General features: G+C 40.8%; 1 protein-coding gene across 2 annotated transcripts in view; it reads left to right on the forward strand.

The window, feature by feature from the left end:
• Positions 1-11,375, forward strand: part of LOC117974038 (ubiquitin-like-conjugating enzyme ATG10) — a 59,672-nt gene extending 48,297 nt beyond the window's left edge. For both annotated transcript variants that reach the window (XM_034928285.2, XM_034928286.2), the window contains exons 6-7: positions 9,645-9,742; positions 10,426-11,375. In XM_034928285.2, the coding sequence (XP_034784176.2) occupies positions 9,645-9,742; positions 10,426-10,537 (210 nt within the window). In that variant the 3' untranslated portion in view covers positions 10,538-11,375. The remainder of the gene's footprint in view (positions 1-9,644; positions 9,743-10,425) is intronic.
• The last annotated feature ends 5,791 nt before the right edge of the window (positions 11,376-17,166 follow it).

Consider the following 17,166-nt stretch of genomic DNA (forward strand, 5'->3'; position numbering starts at 1 on the left):
TCGCTGGCGCTACAATGAGGGAAACTATAATGCTTATATTTACGTTTGCTTGGCTTGGGAAGTTGGCGGATGGCGGACAGCAGGGTGGCGATATAACGGGTACAAATAGCACTGTTTTATATTGGTGACATTTGTTCAGAGAGAATACCTGGCGGTATGCGAGGGTGGCGTTGCAAAGGGGGGCGGTATAACGCGGGACAACTGTATTGTTTTTTATTAGGTGTTAAGGTGCTTTGACTGTGAGTTCAAAGCTATTGTTCGAAGAACCACTCATAAAGATGGCGAACATCAGAAAACGGCGAGGGTACAGTAAAGAAATTAAAATAAACAAGTCAAATCTGAAGCTACTCGCTGTTCTCATTGAGCTTGCCTGTTACACAGCGCTTGACTCATCTTGAATGATTTATTGTGCTTTTATGAATATAATCTGGTTTGTTATTTATTAAAAGCATTCTAGGCTGCTGTTGCTGGTTTCTTTTTTATTATTTATTTTTGTTTTAATTATTTTATAATTGAAATTGTATTGTCTTTTGATTCTAACAATTATTTACAATTTGATACACACTAGAAGTTGTTGTGTGGTAGAATTATACAGGGCTTGTCTCTAGGCTCTATGAAGTGATGTCATAGTTAATTCATTGTTAATAGGTATGCATTCTTAATTCATTGCTGTTGGCTTTTTTAAACAACAGTCTAGAAAAGTTCCATACAAACAATGTTATTAAATCCATTCTGAAAAACAAACATGCTTAGCAATATCCCTTGACGTGTGAGTGTAGGTGGACAATGTTACTTGTCTGGGCTACTGGATTTTCTTATCATCACACACACCTTGGCTGCAGTTGTACTTTAGTCTGTTGATGTCTGTTGATGCAGTTTTTCTTTACAGTATGTTTACCGGCTGGTTTATGTTGTCCACATATAACTCATGACCTGTACCTCCCACCCACAGACTGACACCTCTGATTGGGCTGTTGTATTGCCAATCACCAGCTAGTGGCTCCATGGATTGGGGTGCCTGTGTTCCAAGGGCCAGTCAAGCAGTGGCGACGGCAATCCTATTTCAAATTCTGCTTAATATAAAATGGTGTGCCATTTCTGGGTGCATTTGGGAAGGGGGCATCCCACTTCAGCTCGGGAAACAATTCTAGTGAACAGAGCTGTTCCCATGATGATGGCTTTTTTCACATTTTCATGAATATTAACTTTTTTTTTTTTAAATCAGACTGTAAAACATTCTTTTAACTAATCCATGAGTTAAAGCTTTGTGATTAGAACTCTTAGTCTACCCTTCTAATGATGATTGCTGGAAACACATCTCTCTTTGCAAAGCTGTTTAAGGCATTCTCATTTGTGTGCTGTGACTTGGTGGCGTGGGGCTGAAATGCAAGTTTCTGTTTTACAGCTGGGAGAGATGAGACACAAGGAAACCAAGCAAATCACATGCTGAGCAATGATTCACATCTAGGACTGCCTGGCTCTGGTTTGAGTAAATAATATCAGAATGCTTCGAGTGATTTGTTAACTGACGTAACTGCAGTTACACCTCCGCATGAAAGACCAATCTGCTACTGACATGCATGCAGATATGTGTTTCTACAAGGAATTACCATATCCATTAAGAACCCATTGTGAGAAGAGATCACAGGTGCATATTAATGAGAGACAGAAAGAAAGAGGAAGTGTCCAATCTGAAATTCAAGCAGGTGCAGCGTGTTGCACAATATAAGCATTGTATTTTATTTGTACAGTGTTTTGAAATAGAGCAGATCATTTTGTCATCATAATCGTGGCATTCAAATGGAAGTGTCTTATCATAAACAGGAGTGCAGACAGTATAGTGGCATATGCAAAGGTTCCAGGTTAAATGTGTTAGAACCATTTCACTTTTGACATCTATTAGTGGAACGAGTTCCACGAGCAGCTGTATTGTCTTGTATTATGAATGTAGAACACATGCATGGTATTAGAATCCTCTTCTACAGAGTGTTCTACTAATTAATGAGGTACACTGGAGCTAACACAAAATCACTACATCCAGTCATATAAAAATACTGTAAGAAACCATGCATTCAATGGCAAACATTTTAACTAAAAGTCTTTCAGTGTCTTCAAGACAAGAATGTCTTAGTCCAAACATTTGGCATTGAATTTCATACGTTTCTTGCAGTACTTGTAAACTTCTGTTGTATAGTATAGCTTAGTGCAGTGCAGTGTAGTGCCTACCTTTACATTTATAGAGCATTACTATTGTTTTGTAAGCTTCGCATTTCCTATATAAAAGATACTAACAATGGTAACACCTGAGGCTTCTGGGAGTTCAGATTATTGTCAAATTCCCAGAAGTAACTCTGCTCTTCAGTAACAAACTGGGGCTTTCCCAATGGCTGTCATGTTTTCAGCGTCTCTATGTCCCTTTCATGTAATCTCTTAACCTTTAAATCAGTATATTTACTTCATTTGTAGCCTGAAAAATTGACCATAATTACAAATAAATACATAAATAAATAAATAATAATTGGACAAATGTACACCATAATGTGCAAGTCTTGTATATGAAATGAGTGACCTACAAAATAATAGATATTCATAAAAATTACTTTTCCCCATGGTAATACATTTGCCATCGTTTACCCTGGTTTGCCATGTGTAATAATATGCTTTACCATACCTCTGGGTTTCACAATGCTTATCTATGCTTTGCCATGCTTTTACTATGCTTTGTTACACTTTGCTGTGCTTTTACTATGGTAACCCTTTAAGGAGGAACTGCTTGAGCTGTCCTTATTCCACAAGGCAACACCTTGCACTCTTTTTAATAGACTTTGCAGATGTATTCTGCTGTGTAAGCCTATTATCCATGTTCCGTCGGCATCAAATCATTTTCATGTTTGTAGTAAATCCAATGAAAATAAAACGATTAGAACAACAGTTACATCGTTGTTCTGATAATTACCTTCAACAAGCCTATCTGTTAAGAAGTCCATTTAAAGTGGTCCTTTGCTGAACACACTGATGGGGCAAGACAGGTTTTAAGACCAGTCAGCTACTACAACCCCCATGAGTATAGAGGACCCCCTCGCATTCATACATTTCCTTAGGGCTTTTCTGTTACACCTATGGGTGTGCATTACAAGCAAGCACATATTGTTGAGCACTGCAAAGTTTTACTCTTCAGTCCTAGTCCAGTGACAGGCAGAGGAATACCCGATTGTTCCTGCTTATGATTTTATTTTGACTACCAAAATAATCTCGCTCCTAGTTACAACACATAAGAAGAGATCTGGTTCCCATTTTTTAATCACACCAGAAGAACAGTTACAAGAGGAGGTAGTCATTGGGCTCCTGGTAGCTGATAGATCCCGGAACTTTGTCTCGTCAGCTCTTAAAGGATCCCACTGACTCAGGAAATCTGTTATGTCACTGAAAGCTGTGGCAACAGAGCTCATGAGTGACGCGTGTGTGTGCTGACTCACAATGTCAATTCTGAGCACCGTGCTGGTGAAACACTGATGTTTTACAATTCTTAAACATTGCTTGCTCAGGGATCGCCAATGAGCTATTGACGCACCATACCGTCAGAAACTCAAGTGACGCTGTTCAATTGAACCTGTTAAATCGCCCCCAGTTCTTTCATAATGTTGCACATGCCATAAATCCATCTCCACCCGGTGCAATTATCCTTAGCAAAACTGGGATGTGATGTTTCATTCAGATTCAGATACCTTCTGCAGCACTTTAGAAAGGGGAGTGATAATGTCTCTCGCTTTGGTTTGATCCTCAGTATGTGTAGTGTGCAGAATCCATATCAGTAAAATGATACTTTAGTTAGTATTGATTTTTTAACCCTTTTTATCCTGGGCATATCTGTGGTTGTGGTTGTCAGTCTTGCATTCAGAATGCAACTCTTTTTGTTCTGTAGTTCTGAGTGGTGCTTCTTCTCTTGTCGTTTATTAATAGGAGAGGCTTTCATATTTGCATATGTCGGTTGATGCTTCGGTCACAATTACATTTTTGCATTTTTTTTTTTTATCTAGAGAACTGGGCATCCAAGTGTGACGAAACATGGAAAGCACATTCTTTATTGCAAACTGTTGAGAATATCAGAATCTAGGAGTCTGATATTCTGTCCATCAGTATGTCACACTTACCATTGATGTATGATGTGAAATGCCATGTATCATGCTTTTTGATGATATACAAAACTTATCTCTGGCAAAATGTGTCAAATAAATTATTGCATGAAATAAAGTTTATGTATGTTTTTTGTAATGAGGGGGAGGGGGAGGGAGGGGGAGGGAGGGGGAGGGGGGGGAGGGAGGGGGAGGGGGGGGAGGGAGGGGGAGGGAGGGGGAGGGGGAGGGAGGGGGAGGGAGGGAGGGAGGGGGAGGGAGGGAGGGAGGGAGGGGGAGGGAGAGGGAGAGAGGGAGAGGGAGGGAGAGGGAGGGAGGGAGGGAGGGAGGGAGGGGGAGGGGGAGGGAGAGGGAGGGAGGGAGGGAGGGGGAGGGGGGGGTTCAAGTGCTGGTATCAATTACAGGCTGCAATTCCTAAAACTACTCCAAATACACACATAGGGCAAAGCCATAAACAAAGTAAAGCACAGCCATTGTGGTAGCAGGTTACTGAACTCTTTCAACAGGCCCCTGAAACTGTTTCCTGTTTTTAGCCAGTGCATCCTGGCAGTTGCTTAACAGATTTATGTGTTTGTAGTGATCAAAGTACTTGAATAATTATTTTATTTCCACTGCTCTAACTCACCCCTAATTGTAATTAATATCGTAATACTGCATGTTTAGTTGCAGTTAACTGAAGCTGTTTAACTAATGAATGGGTTAAGTGTCTGTACATTTCTGTAATTGTTGCATAGTTGGAAATTCCTCAAGTGCAAAGGAAATATTAAAATATAATTTAAGATTAATCATTTGTTGACAAGACAGAATTTTCAGCAGCTTGTGGAAAGTTGTTTTGAGCTGTCACTCACGCAGTACAAACAAACAATAGAAGCTTCCTGTAATATTTCTGCGTTCGTGTAATATTTCTATGTTTTCTCTGCTTTATGAACAGCTCTGAATTTGTACTTCGAGTCCTGGCCAACATGCTTTTCATATTGACTGTTTTAGAATGGCCATTGTTCGACTCAAAGAGGGGTTGTATTGTTGAGGCAATAGCAGTGCCAGACATGTCAAGTCTCGCTCATTTTAGGAACTCTTTTGGCATCCGTTTCAGCAGTCTCCTTCCTACAAGAAAGGAAACGACCTTGTGTTTTCATGGAGCATTCCCAAATCTCACTCCTAATTCTTTCAAATCCCACTCATTTTAAAGTGGCTTTATTTTCAAATCTCACTCAATAAGTACTGGATTTCTTTTTGTGTTTCAGGGGATGTTTTATTGGTCAAAACCCTTGTACTGTATGTGTTATCGAACAGCTCTTTATAAATGTTTCACTGTTTAATTGTGATTTTATGGAGCAGTAATATACGCTATAAAAAAAGTTCCTGAACTACTGTACTTTCTTTAACCTCTAGAAAGCCGTGTAAAGCTATGATAATGAAGTCCGTCCTGACCGTGATGTAGTTTGCTTGTTGTACTACTTTTCCCCATGTATAGTATAGTTCAGTTCAGTGCTGTAAAAGCGGATCTTAGCAGCAAGCTCTAGATAAGCAAGAGAACCCTGATTTGAGAACATTGCTGTCTGGTAGTTGACCGGGTAGGGGAAGTAAGAGGCGATGCCTGATGTCCAAGGTTTTTTTTTGTTTGTTTGTTATTTGCAATGGAGCTTCCTGATTGATAATTTTGGATAACCTGTATTCAATTTTAGACTGGTATTGAATTCTTTAGAAATGCAATCTGCTTTTTTTTCTTCTTTTGCTTGTGACTGTCTGTGTATCTGTCTCCTGAAGCCTGAAAAAAGAAAAACAAAGATTGTGTTGGCAAAGGTGATGTTTCTGTTGTGATTCTTTGCAGAATTATTGTGTAGCTTTCTTTCTGTTAAAAATGCTTTGTGGGGAATAAGAGAAGCGCTCTGTAAAAAGAACCACTAAATCAGCATGGCTGAAGTGTTTTTAGGTAAACAGCCACCTGCAAGTGTTTTCTCTGACAGCATGAAGTTAATCAAAGCCTGGCTGAATGAATGTCCATATAGAGATGGAAAGTAATTATCGTGCGCTACCATCCGTAATCATCTTGTAATTTTGTTTCGTACCATGTCAAAATATATTTAACAAAGAATTAGCTTTGTAGTCTGAATTAAAGGGTATATAAGGACCTTTTTATTTTATTGTGTTGCATGTTCCCATGTGTTGCTACAACTGTTTACGTAAGGTGTGTGTGTGTGTATTTGTTTTTTGTTTTTTTACATTTTGACCACTTTTTTTTTAACTTTTAAATTGTATTCCCTGCCTCAAGATGGCTTCCCATATACCCGCATGCGCCTCTCAGAATTACATTTCCCATCATCCTCCTGCTCACATATGTAACTGAGATGGATTTACCAATGAGCAGGAGGATGATGGGAAGTTCTGAGAGATCCATGGGAAGCCATCTTGAGGCAGGGAAAAGTTAAAGTGGTCAAAATGTAAAAAAAAAAAAAAAAAAATTAAAACAATACACACCCCTTACGTAAACAGCTGTAGCAACACATGTTTTGACAAAACCTTTTTCTGGCTTTCTACTCCTGTGATGTGATTTCCAAACAGCCTTGCATGACGTTGACCAAAATTACATTCATATGAATACTTTTAAAAATCAATGTGAAGCAAATTAAGATGACTTCATCTGTGGTTATTGAGGGTAAAGGGCTTAACCACTAATGGCCCAGAATGGCCACATAGTTTAACAAATGGTTTAAAAAGCACATTGAGCAAACAAAGTAATCCCAGTAATAGTCACCTTGTAGGTGTCACACTGTCCCTTATATGAGAGACACACACACCTGGTAAAGGTGTTTGTTTTGTAGCAATAAATGAACTAACAAGGTAGGAATCTCATGATGAATGCAGGAACGTTGGTGGTGCTTTAGTCACGCTGCAGTTCTGTGCAGCCAAGCGTTCGACATGGCGAGCTGCATGATGTCACACGCAGCAGCAGCAAACTGGCTGCACAGGTCTTACAGCTGATTCCAAAAGCAGCTGTGGGAGCTGAGCTGCAAAGTGAAGAGATGAGGCAGGGCCAGGGCTCAAGATTTACAATACAAGTAAACCACCACCCAAATACTGCCATCTAGAAAGTGAAGAGATGATGCAGGGCCAGGGCTCAAGATTTACAATACAAGTAAACCACCACCCAAATACTGCCATCTAGAAAGTGAAGAGATGATGCAGGGCCAGGGCTCAAGATTTACAATACAAGTAAACCACCACCCAAATACTGCCATCTAGAAAGTGAAGAGATGAGGCAGGGCCAGGGCTCAAGATTTACAATACAAGTAAACCACCACCCAAATACTGCCATCTAGAAAGTGAAGAGATGATGCAGGGCCAGGGCTCAAGATTTACAATACAAGTAAACCACCACCCAAATACTGCCATCTAGAAAGTGAAGAGATGATGCAGGGCCAGGGCTCAAGATTTACAATACAAGTAAACCACCACCCAAATACTGCCATCTAGAAAGTGAAGAGATGAGGCAGGGCCAGGGCTCAAGATTTACAATACAAGTAAACCACCACCCAAATACTGCCATCTAGAAAGTGAAGAGATGAGGCAGGGCCAGGGCTCAAGATTTACAATACAAGTAAACCACCACCCAAATACTGCCATCTAGAAAGTGAAGAGATGAGGCAGGGCCAGGGCTCAAGATTTACAATACAAGTAAACCACCACCCAAATACTACCATCTAGAAAGTGAAGAGATGATGCAGGGCCAGGGCTCAAGATTTACAATACAAGTAAACCACCACCCAAATACTGCCATCTAGAAAGTGAAGAGATGAGGCAGGGCCAGAGCTCAAGATTTACAATACAAGTAAACCACCACCCAAATACTGCCATCTAGAAAGTGAAGAGATGAGGCAGGGCCAGGGCTCAAGATTTACAATACAAGTAAACCACCACCCAAATACTACCATCTAGAAAGTGAAGAGATGATGCAGGGCCAGGGCTCAAGATTTACAATACAAGTAAACCACCACCCAAATACTGCCATCTAGAAAGTGAAGAGATGATGCAGGGCCAGGGCTCAAGATTTACAATACAAGTAAACCACCACCCAAATACTGCCATCTAGAAAGTGAAGAGATGATGCAGGGCCAGGGCTCAAGATTTACAATACAAGTAAACCACCACCCAAATACTGCCATCTAGAAAGTGAAGAGATGATGCAGGGCCAGAGCTCAAGATTTACAATACAAGTAAACCACCACCCAAATACTGCCATCTAGAAAGTGAAGAGATGATGCAGGGCCAGAGCTCAAGATTTACAATACAAGTAAACCACCACCCAAATACTGCCATCTAGAAAGTGAAGAGATGATGCAGGGCCAGGGCTCAAGATTTACAATACAAGTAAACCACCACCCAAATACTGCCATCTAGAAAGTGAAGAGATGAGGCAGGGCCAGGGCTCAAGATTTACAATACAAGTAAACCACCACCCAAATACTGCCATCTAGAAAGTGAAGAGATGAGGCAGGGCCAGGGCTCAAGATTTACAATACAAGTAAACCACCACCCAAATACTGCCATCTAGAAAGTGAAGAGATGAGGCAGGGCCAGGGCTCAAGATTTACAATACAAGTAAACCACCACCCAAATACTGCCATCTAGAAAGTGAAGAGATGAGGCAGGGCCAGGGCTCAAGATTTACAATACAAGTAAACCACCACCCAAATACTGCCATCTAGAAAGTGAAGAGATGATGCAGGGCCAGAGCTCAAGATTTACAATACAAGTAAACCACCACCCAAATACTACCATCTAGAAAGTGAAGAGATGAGGCAAGGCCAGGGCTCAAGATTTACAATACAAGTAAACCACCACCCAAATACTACCATCTAGAAAGTGAAGAGATGATGCAGGGCCAGGGCTCAAGATTTACAATACAAGTAAACCACCACCCAAATACTACCATCTAGAAAGTGAAGAGATGAGGCAGGGCCAGGGCTCAAGATTTACAATACAAGTAAACCACCACCCAAATACTACCATCTAGAAAGTGAAGAGATGAGGCAGGGCCAGGGCTCAAGATTTACAATACAAGTAAACCACCACCCAAATACTGCCATCTAGAAAGTGGAGGTGATTGCCACTCGTGTGCGCAGTTTCTTATAATGAATAATGAATGATGGGACTTTGTTTTCTTTGTATCACCTGTAATAAACATGTGCAAATTATTTATCTATGGTAAATATGGTCTTGTATTTGACTTGTTAAATTAGCTTTGGATCTAATAAAACACATATTGTACAATAGGTATTGTACAAAAATAATAATAATAATAATAATAATAATAATGGTGATGATGATTAATTGTTTCTACTGGTGAAACATATATAGCATAAAACATTTCTAAATAGCTAAAGAGGGTATAAATGGTATCTTTCGAAGAATAAGGTAACAACCTCTCCTGTGATAAGAGCTCTCAAATAAACTGTTGGTGGTGGTGGTGGTGTTCTAAAGATGCTAAACTCTCCCGTCCTCAATCTCCAGGAGCACCCACTGCTCGGACAGCCGTTCTTCATTCTCCATCCCTGCCGAACTCATGAATTTATGACCCCCATAATCCAGGCTGCCAAAGAAGAGAACAGGTGAGTACAGTACAGAAACAGTATCTGTTTTCTATTGTATTATATTGGTGGTGGTTCAGAGAGCTCCTCTTCCTGTCTTCTTTTGGCTTGTGTCTGAAACTTTATTTTAAGAAGTCTTTGAGCAACCAAGAAATATTGGATAAATCAAACGGTATGTTGTCCCCATTTTATGGCCCTCGTTCAGAAAATGTGGACCCTTATTCGCTGATCACGCCTGTCCGTTAGTCCGTCTCTCTGTCTGTGTGTCTGTGCCTGTCTGTCTGGCTGTCATGCTCCACATTAGGCTGCAAAGCATGTCAGTCATTAGGGGAAGCGGCAGTTTTAATGACACGAAAGGTGTTGAAGGGATGTGGAAAACTTCACTTTCCAGGTGAAATCTCCAAGGAAGTGCAACACTACTTGAAATCAAGGCTTGCAAACATAGATTTATTTAATCTAGCTTTGTACTAGATATCATGTTCTAAACATTTCAGCACGTTTGCTAAAAACGTCTCATTTAAAACTTTTATACAGCAAATGTTCGCTATGAAAACTTTAAACTAATACCCTGCTCACACTAGAATGTGTGATCACGATCTTTTGGTTTCAACGTGTGTTGACTGTGCATTATTGAGGAAGTGTCAATAGGGTATTTGTTGTACTTCATTAATCATACATCTTTCCCTTCCTTTTCTTCTCTGTAGGCACTTGAATGTCATTACAGCCTGGTTAAGCATGGTGGGACCTGTTGTAGGACTAGCTCTGCCAATCAGCTACGCTACAGCAGCCTCTAAACACAAAACAGCTCGTGATTAAAGAACAAGGAGCTCATTACCTGCATTCTTGAATTCAGAATTAAGGAACGCTATTAAAATGGTGCCTTATGTTCGGCATTTCTTTTGTATCTAAATAGTTGAGTAAATGTTTATCAAAGAACAGAAAAAGACAACTGGATTTAAATGTCAAATCTTCCATGGAAACTAGAATACGAATAGAATACGAATGCTGAATCTCCTCATTCAAGACTGAATTGGGGACCATCTCCTAATAATGCTTTTTATTTTCACTTCAAATGAAAATGCAAGAGTTTAAAGGGGAAATGTGTCTAAAGCCCTTAACAGAACTTCCCTCAATGTTTGACTGTAATTTTAGGTCGACGTCAATCAGGCAATGGAGGATTCTGAATGGGAAGCAAGTTCTCCAGCAGCATGCTGCATGAGCTTCTGAAGAGCACAGCCACCAAGAGGCTAGTGATGGAACACCTTTTCATTACAATGACGAATACAAGTGCTGTATATAGTATACAAGTGCTGTATATGATGTATAGTTGTGTACGTTTTACCACTATGGCACACGTTGGATGGTTGACTGCATTGCACTTATCAATAGACTCACAATTTAAGATCCTGAATTGAGCTGTGCAGGTGGGTAGACCAATTCCTTGAGTGCTGTGTATACTGTGCGTGTCAACTTATGAACAACAGTGTAGACCGAGTGTATCAGTCTGGTCTTCCTGTCCATCAGCCGAATCGCACAGGGTGCACCCGAACCCCCCACTCCCCAGAGCACTGCTATTGGATATTTCATTGTACTCAGTTTTGTGTTTTAATTATGTGTCATGATGCCAGTTTTATAGGTAAAGATCTTTGTTAAACATCTGTGTCTTGGTGTTCACTCTACCGCTCCCATTAAGTCGTTGCCACTGTGGCTTTCCCTTGTACAAGTACACACACACACACACACACACACACACACAAGAACATGGGAAGAACATAAGAAAGGTTACAAACGAGAGGAGGCCATTCGGCTCATCTTGCTCGTTTGGTTGTTAGTAGCTTATTGATCCCAGAATCTCATCAAGCAGCTTCTTGAAGGATCCCAGGGTGTCAGCTTCAACAACATTACTGGGGAATTGGTTCCAGACTCCTACAGTTCATTCCAGACTCCCATAATTTGGTTCCATTAGAGACCTTCTTGCTTTAGAGAAGGAGGTGACGGCAAAACATGGTGCCTGTGCTTCATCCAGTTAGCAACCACACAAAATACCAGGAGGGGTTTTGCCAGTGGGGTATATGAAGAAACGGAGGCGCCACTCTGTGACTTTGGGGTTTTAATGAGGAACCCTTTCCATCTGAGAAATTATACAAGTTGTGTTTTTAGTTCCCTGGGTTAAATGCTCAGCCTTTCACCTATCAAAAGCTAAGCATTTGGTCATGTCAGCGGTCCCTGCAGTGGACAGTTGTCGACGTTCTCAAAACTATTAAACAATTCGGCAACGGCATGCTACTGCACTCCTTTGCAAAAGAGAGTTCGGTGGGGTTTGGGATGTGAGAATGTTTACCACCCATGCCTTATAGCAGCTGATTTTATATAACACAGAATCGTATTGTACAACAGCCTGCAAGCTCCAGTATATGTGTATGTGTATGCATGTGTTCTGGATTGTACAGTAATGATTTTATGAATAATGAAATGGTGTGATTTAAGACATTGATTACAGTTACAAATGAGATGTTGGCACAGTATTCCCAGTCCAGATTTTATTACCTCCACTGGTAAAGCATGGCCCTGGCGAGGAAGGTACAGTGGAGGCACGGCTCTTATTTTTACAGCATAACGGGGTGTGCTGCAGTACAGATCAGAGAGAGACACTTGCACTGGGTTGCAGACCACTAACGCTGCTAATTTTAATAGAAAAGCAGTCCTACAGTATGCTTAAGCAGGTGCTTTGAAAGCTTTCAAGACAACTCAGCTGTAATTGGGGGGGGGGGGGGGCTTGCCAACGGTATTTATGATAATGCAGCTATGGGGGTTTAAAAGGTGTTTTAGTATTTATATTAGAACAAGACATAGTTGCATAAGCTGTGATTGTTTGTACTGTGTGAATTCAAATTATAAGGACACTCACCTGCCAGAATTAACCAACCACATGTATTTTCCCAAAAAACAATGCAGTCAGTGCATATTATGAAGATGGAATTAGCTTTCCTTCTCTGGTTTTAAAGATCGTGTTTGTGAATTGCTTCGAACCTCCTGCCAATGCTTCTCCTTCAGTCCACATTAACACATACATCTCTGTATGCTGATGATTACTCTTAAAACACACATGTTCTATTGTGTTGTTTGTTCATGTACATTGTAATTCTTTTTTATACATTGTAAATGTCTTTTATTGTTTTCCAGGAACCCTTTGTAAATGAGGCCTCAGTCTCAATGGGTAAATCTCCTGGCTAAATAAATAAAGCAAATACAAAAATAAATAAGCAAATGCATTTCAATGCAGTCCACAAGAAATGTTAGTTTAGTTCTTTTTTGCATTATACATACCGTGCTTTGAGGTGTTTCGTGTAAGGCGTTTTACAAATCCCTGTTGTATTGTGCACATGGGTTTAATGTGTGATTTGTTAAGTTCAACCCATGGCTACAGATGATTTACTGTTTAGTTGTACAGTTGGATCATTTATATGCTGTATTACAGTGTGAATTGTAACTGCCTTATAAGGCACTTGGAAGAAGCAAAAATGACACACAGTGGCCAAGCAAATTAACTGCAGTTACCACTTACCTTGAGCAATTGTGACCCCTGGTGGCTAGACAAGGGTACTTTAGGGCCCCATCATTTAGAAATATCACGTATACAGTCAGCACTCGGATATACGACACTCAGATACACGTCAGTCGTGTTTTACGGTCCTGTATAAAGAAACAAATCGATTCATTCATATATATATATATATATATATATATATATATATATATATATATATATATATATATATATATATATAAATAAAATAAAATATGGGCTTTGTATCAGAAAACTAGTAACAGAGTTGGAAATCATATGTGACAGGTAAGTGCATTATATCTATCTATATATATAGATAGATAGATAGATAGATAATTTATTTGATTATCCGTCACAGCCCATGTTTTTTTTTATTCTCGCATGCCGAATCAGTCTGTCTTTATTGTGCAGTTACACAGCGCTTCCTACAATTTCACATGACGAAAAAAAACAAAGCGAACAAGACAAGCTACAGAAATGTAAAACAGTTAGTCATTAAACAGTTTTAGATACTGTGATGTATTTATTGTAAATCTGTGATCTTCAGTTGCTTTTGTGCATTTTCATTTACAAGTGAACTGTGACATAAGGGCCTTATCAAGCACTATATTCTGCAATTTTTAATTCTGACTTTGGATACTGTTAATTCTGGAAACTTTTTTTTTTAAATCTTTTGCTAAATTGCATTGCCATTTACGTTGTATGAGCTCAGGATAAGACAGAGGGTAAGAGCTAGGTGCTTTCACTGAGTTCAGGATAAGACAGAGGGTAAGAGCTAGGTGCTTTCACTATGAGTTCAGGATAAGACAGAGGGTAAGAGCTAGGTGCTTTCACTACGAGTTCAGGATAAGACAGAGGGTAAGAGCTAGGTGCTTTCACTACGAGTTCAGGATAAGACAGAGGGTAAGAGCTAGGTGCTTTCACTACGAGTTCAGGATAAGACAGAGGGTAAGAGCTAGGTGCTTTCACTATGAGTTCAGGATAAGACAGAGGGTAAGAGCTAGGTGCTTTCACTGTGAGTTCAGGATAAGACAGAGGGTAAGAGCTAGGTGCTTTCACTATGAGTTCAGGATAAGACAGAGGGTAAGAGCTAGGTGCTTTCACTATGAGTTCAGGATGAGACAGAGGGTAAGAGCTAGGTGCTTTCACTATGAGTTCAGGATAAGACAGAGGGTAAGAGCTAGGTGCTTTCACTATGAGTTCAGGATAAGACAGAGGGTAAGAGCTAGGTGCTTTCACTATGAGTTCAGGATGAGACAGAGGGTAAGAGCTAGGTGCTTTCACTATGAGTTCAGGATAAGACAGGGTAAGAGCTAGGTGCTTTCACTACGAGTTCAGGATAAGACAGAGGGTAAGAGCTAGGTGCTTTCACTACGAGTTCAGGATAAGACAGAGGGTAAGAGCTAGGTGCTTTCACTATGAGTTCAGGATAAGACAGAGGGTAAGAGCTAGGTGCTTTCACTATGAGTTCAGGATAAGACAGAGGGTAAGAGCTAGGTGCTTTCACTATGAGTTCAGGATAAGACAGAGGGTAAGAGCTAGGTGCTTTCATTATGAGTTCAGGATAAGACAGAGGGTAAGAGCTAGGTGCTTTCACTATGAGTTCAGGATAAGACAGAGGGTAAGAGCTAGGTGCTTTCACTACGAGTTCAGGATGAGTCAGAGGGTAAGAGCTAGGTGCTTTCACTATGAGTTCAGGATAAGACAGGGTAAGAGCTAGGTGCTTTCACTATGAGTTCAGGATAAGACAGAGGGTAAGAGCTAGGTGCTTTCACTATGAGTTCAGGATAAGACAGAGGGTAAGAGCTAGGTGCTTTCACTATGAGTTCAGGATAAGACAGGGTAAGAGCTAGGTGCTTTCACTATGAGTTCAGGATGAGACAGAGGGTAAGAGCTAGGTGCTTTCACTATGAGTTCAGGATAAGACAGAGGGTAAGAGCTAGGTGCTTTCACTACGAGTTCAGGATAAGACAGGGCAAGAGCTAGGTGCTTTCACTATGAGTTCAGGATAAGACAGAGGGTAAGAGCTAGGTGCTTTCACTATGAGTTCAGGATAAGACAGGGTAAGAGCTAGGTGCTTTCACTATGAGTTCAGGATAAGACAGAGGGTAAGAGCTAGGTGCTTTCACTATGAGTTCAGGATGAGACAGAGGGTAAGAGCTAGGTGCTTTCACTATGAGTTCAGGATAAGACAGAGGGTAAGAGCTAGGTGCTTTCACTATGAGTTCAGGATAAGACAGAGGGTAAGAGCTAGGTGCTTTCACTATGAGTTCAGGATGAGACAGAGGGTAAGAGCTAGGTGCTTTCACTATGAGTTCAGGATAAGACAGGGTAAGAGCTAGGTGCTTTCACTATGAGTTCAGGATAAGACAGAGGGTAAGAGCTAGGTGCTTTCACTATGAGTTCAGGATAAGACAGAGGGTAAGAGCTAGGTGCTTTCACTATGAGTTCAGGATAAGACAGAGGGTAAGAGCTAGGTGCTTTCACTATGAGTTCAGGATAAGACAGAGGGTAAGAGCTAGGTGCTTTCACTATGAGTTCAGGATAAGACAGAGGGTAAGAGCTAGGTGCTTTCACTATGAGTTCAGGATAAGACAGAGGGTAAGAGCTAGGTGCTTTCACTATGAGTTCAGGATAAGACAGGGTAAGAGCTAGGTGCTTTCACTATGAGTTCAGGATAAGACAGAGGGTAAGAGCTAGGTGCTTTCACTATGAGTTCAGGATAAGACAGAGGGTAAGAGCTAGGTGCGTTCACTACGAGTTCAGGATAAGACAGAGGGTAAGAGCTAGGTGCTTTCACTATGAGTTCAGGATAAGACAGAGGGTAAGAGCTAGGTGCTTTCACTATGAGTTCAGGATAAGACAGGGTAAGAGCTAGGTGCTTTCACTATGAGTTCAGGATAAGACAGAGGGTAAGAGCTAGGTGCTTTCACTATGAGTTCAGGATAAGACAGAGGGTAAGAGCTAGGTGCTTTCACTATGAGTTCAGGATGAGACAGAGGGTAAGAGCTAGGTGCTTTCACTATGAGTTCAGGATAAGACAGAGGGTAAGAGCTAGGTGCTTTCACTATGAGTTCAGGATAAGACAGAGGGTAAGAGCTAGGTGCTTTCACTATGAGTTCAGGATAAGACAGGGTAAGAGCTAGGTGCTTTCACTATGAGTTCAGGATAAGACAGAGGGTAAGAGCTAGGTGCTTTCACTATGAGTTCAGGATAAGACAGAGGGTAAGAGCTAGGTGCTTTCACTATGAGTTCAGGATGAGACAGAGGGTAAGAGCTAGGTGCTTTCACTACGAGTTCAGGATAAGACAGAGGGTAAGAGCTAGGTGCTTTCACTATGAGTTCAGGATAAGACAGAGGGTAAGAGCTAGGTGCTTTCACTATGAGTTCAGGATAAGACAGAGGGTAAGAGCTAGGTGCTTTCACTATGAGTTCAGGATAAGACAGAGGGTAAGAGCTAGGTGCTTTCACTATGAGTTCAGGATAAGACAGAGGGTAAGAGCTAGGTGCTTTCACTATGAGTTCAGGATAAGACAGAGGGTAAGAGCTAGGTGCTTTCACTATGAGTTCAGGATGAGACAGAGGGTAAGAGCTAGGTGCTTTCACTATGAGTTCAGGATAAGACAGAGGGTAAGAGCTAGGTGCTTTCACTATGAGTTCAGGATAAGATAGAGGGTAAGAGATAGGTGCTTTCACTATGAGTTCAGGATAAGACAGAGGGTAAGAGCTAGGTGCTTTCACTATGAGTTCAGGATAAGACAGAGGGTAAGAGCTAGGTGCTTTCATTATGAGTTCAGGAGTGGCTCTTCACTTCTCCTTCCATAGGTAATTGTAGGCTGATCAGCCAAGATCTTGATATTAGTGAGCAACAGTGTAA

This window comes from Acipenser ruthenus, chromosome 2, assembly GCF_902713425.1.
Source record: "Acipenser ruthenus chromosome 2, fAciRut3.2 maternal haplotype, whole genome shotgun sequence".
Lineage (NCBI taxonomy): Eukaryota > Metazoa > Chordata > Actinopteri > Acipenseriformes > Acipenseridae > Acipenser > Acipenser ruthenus.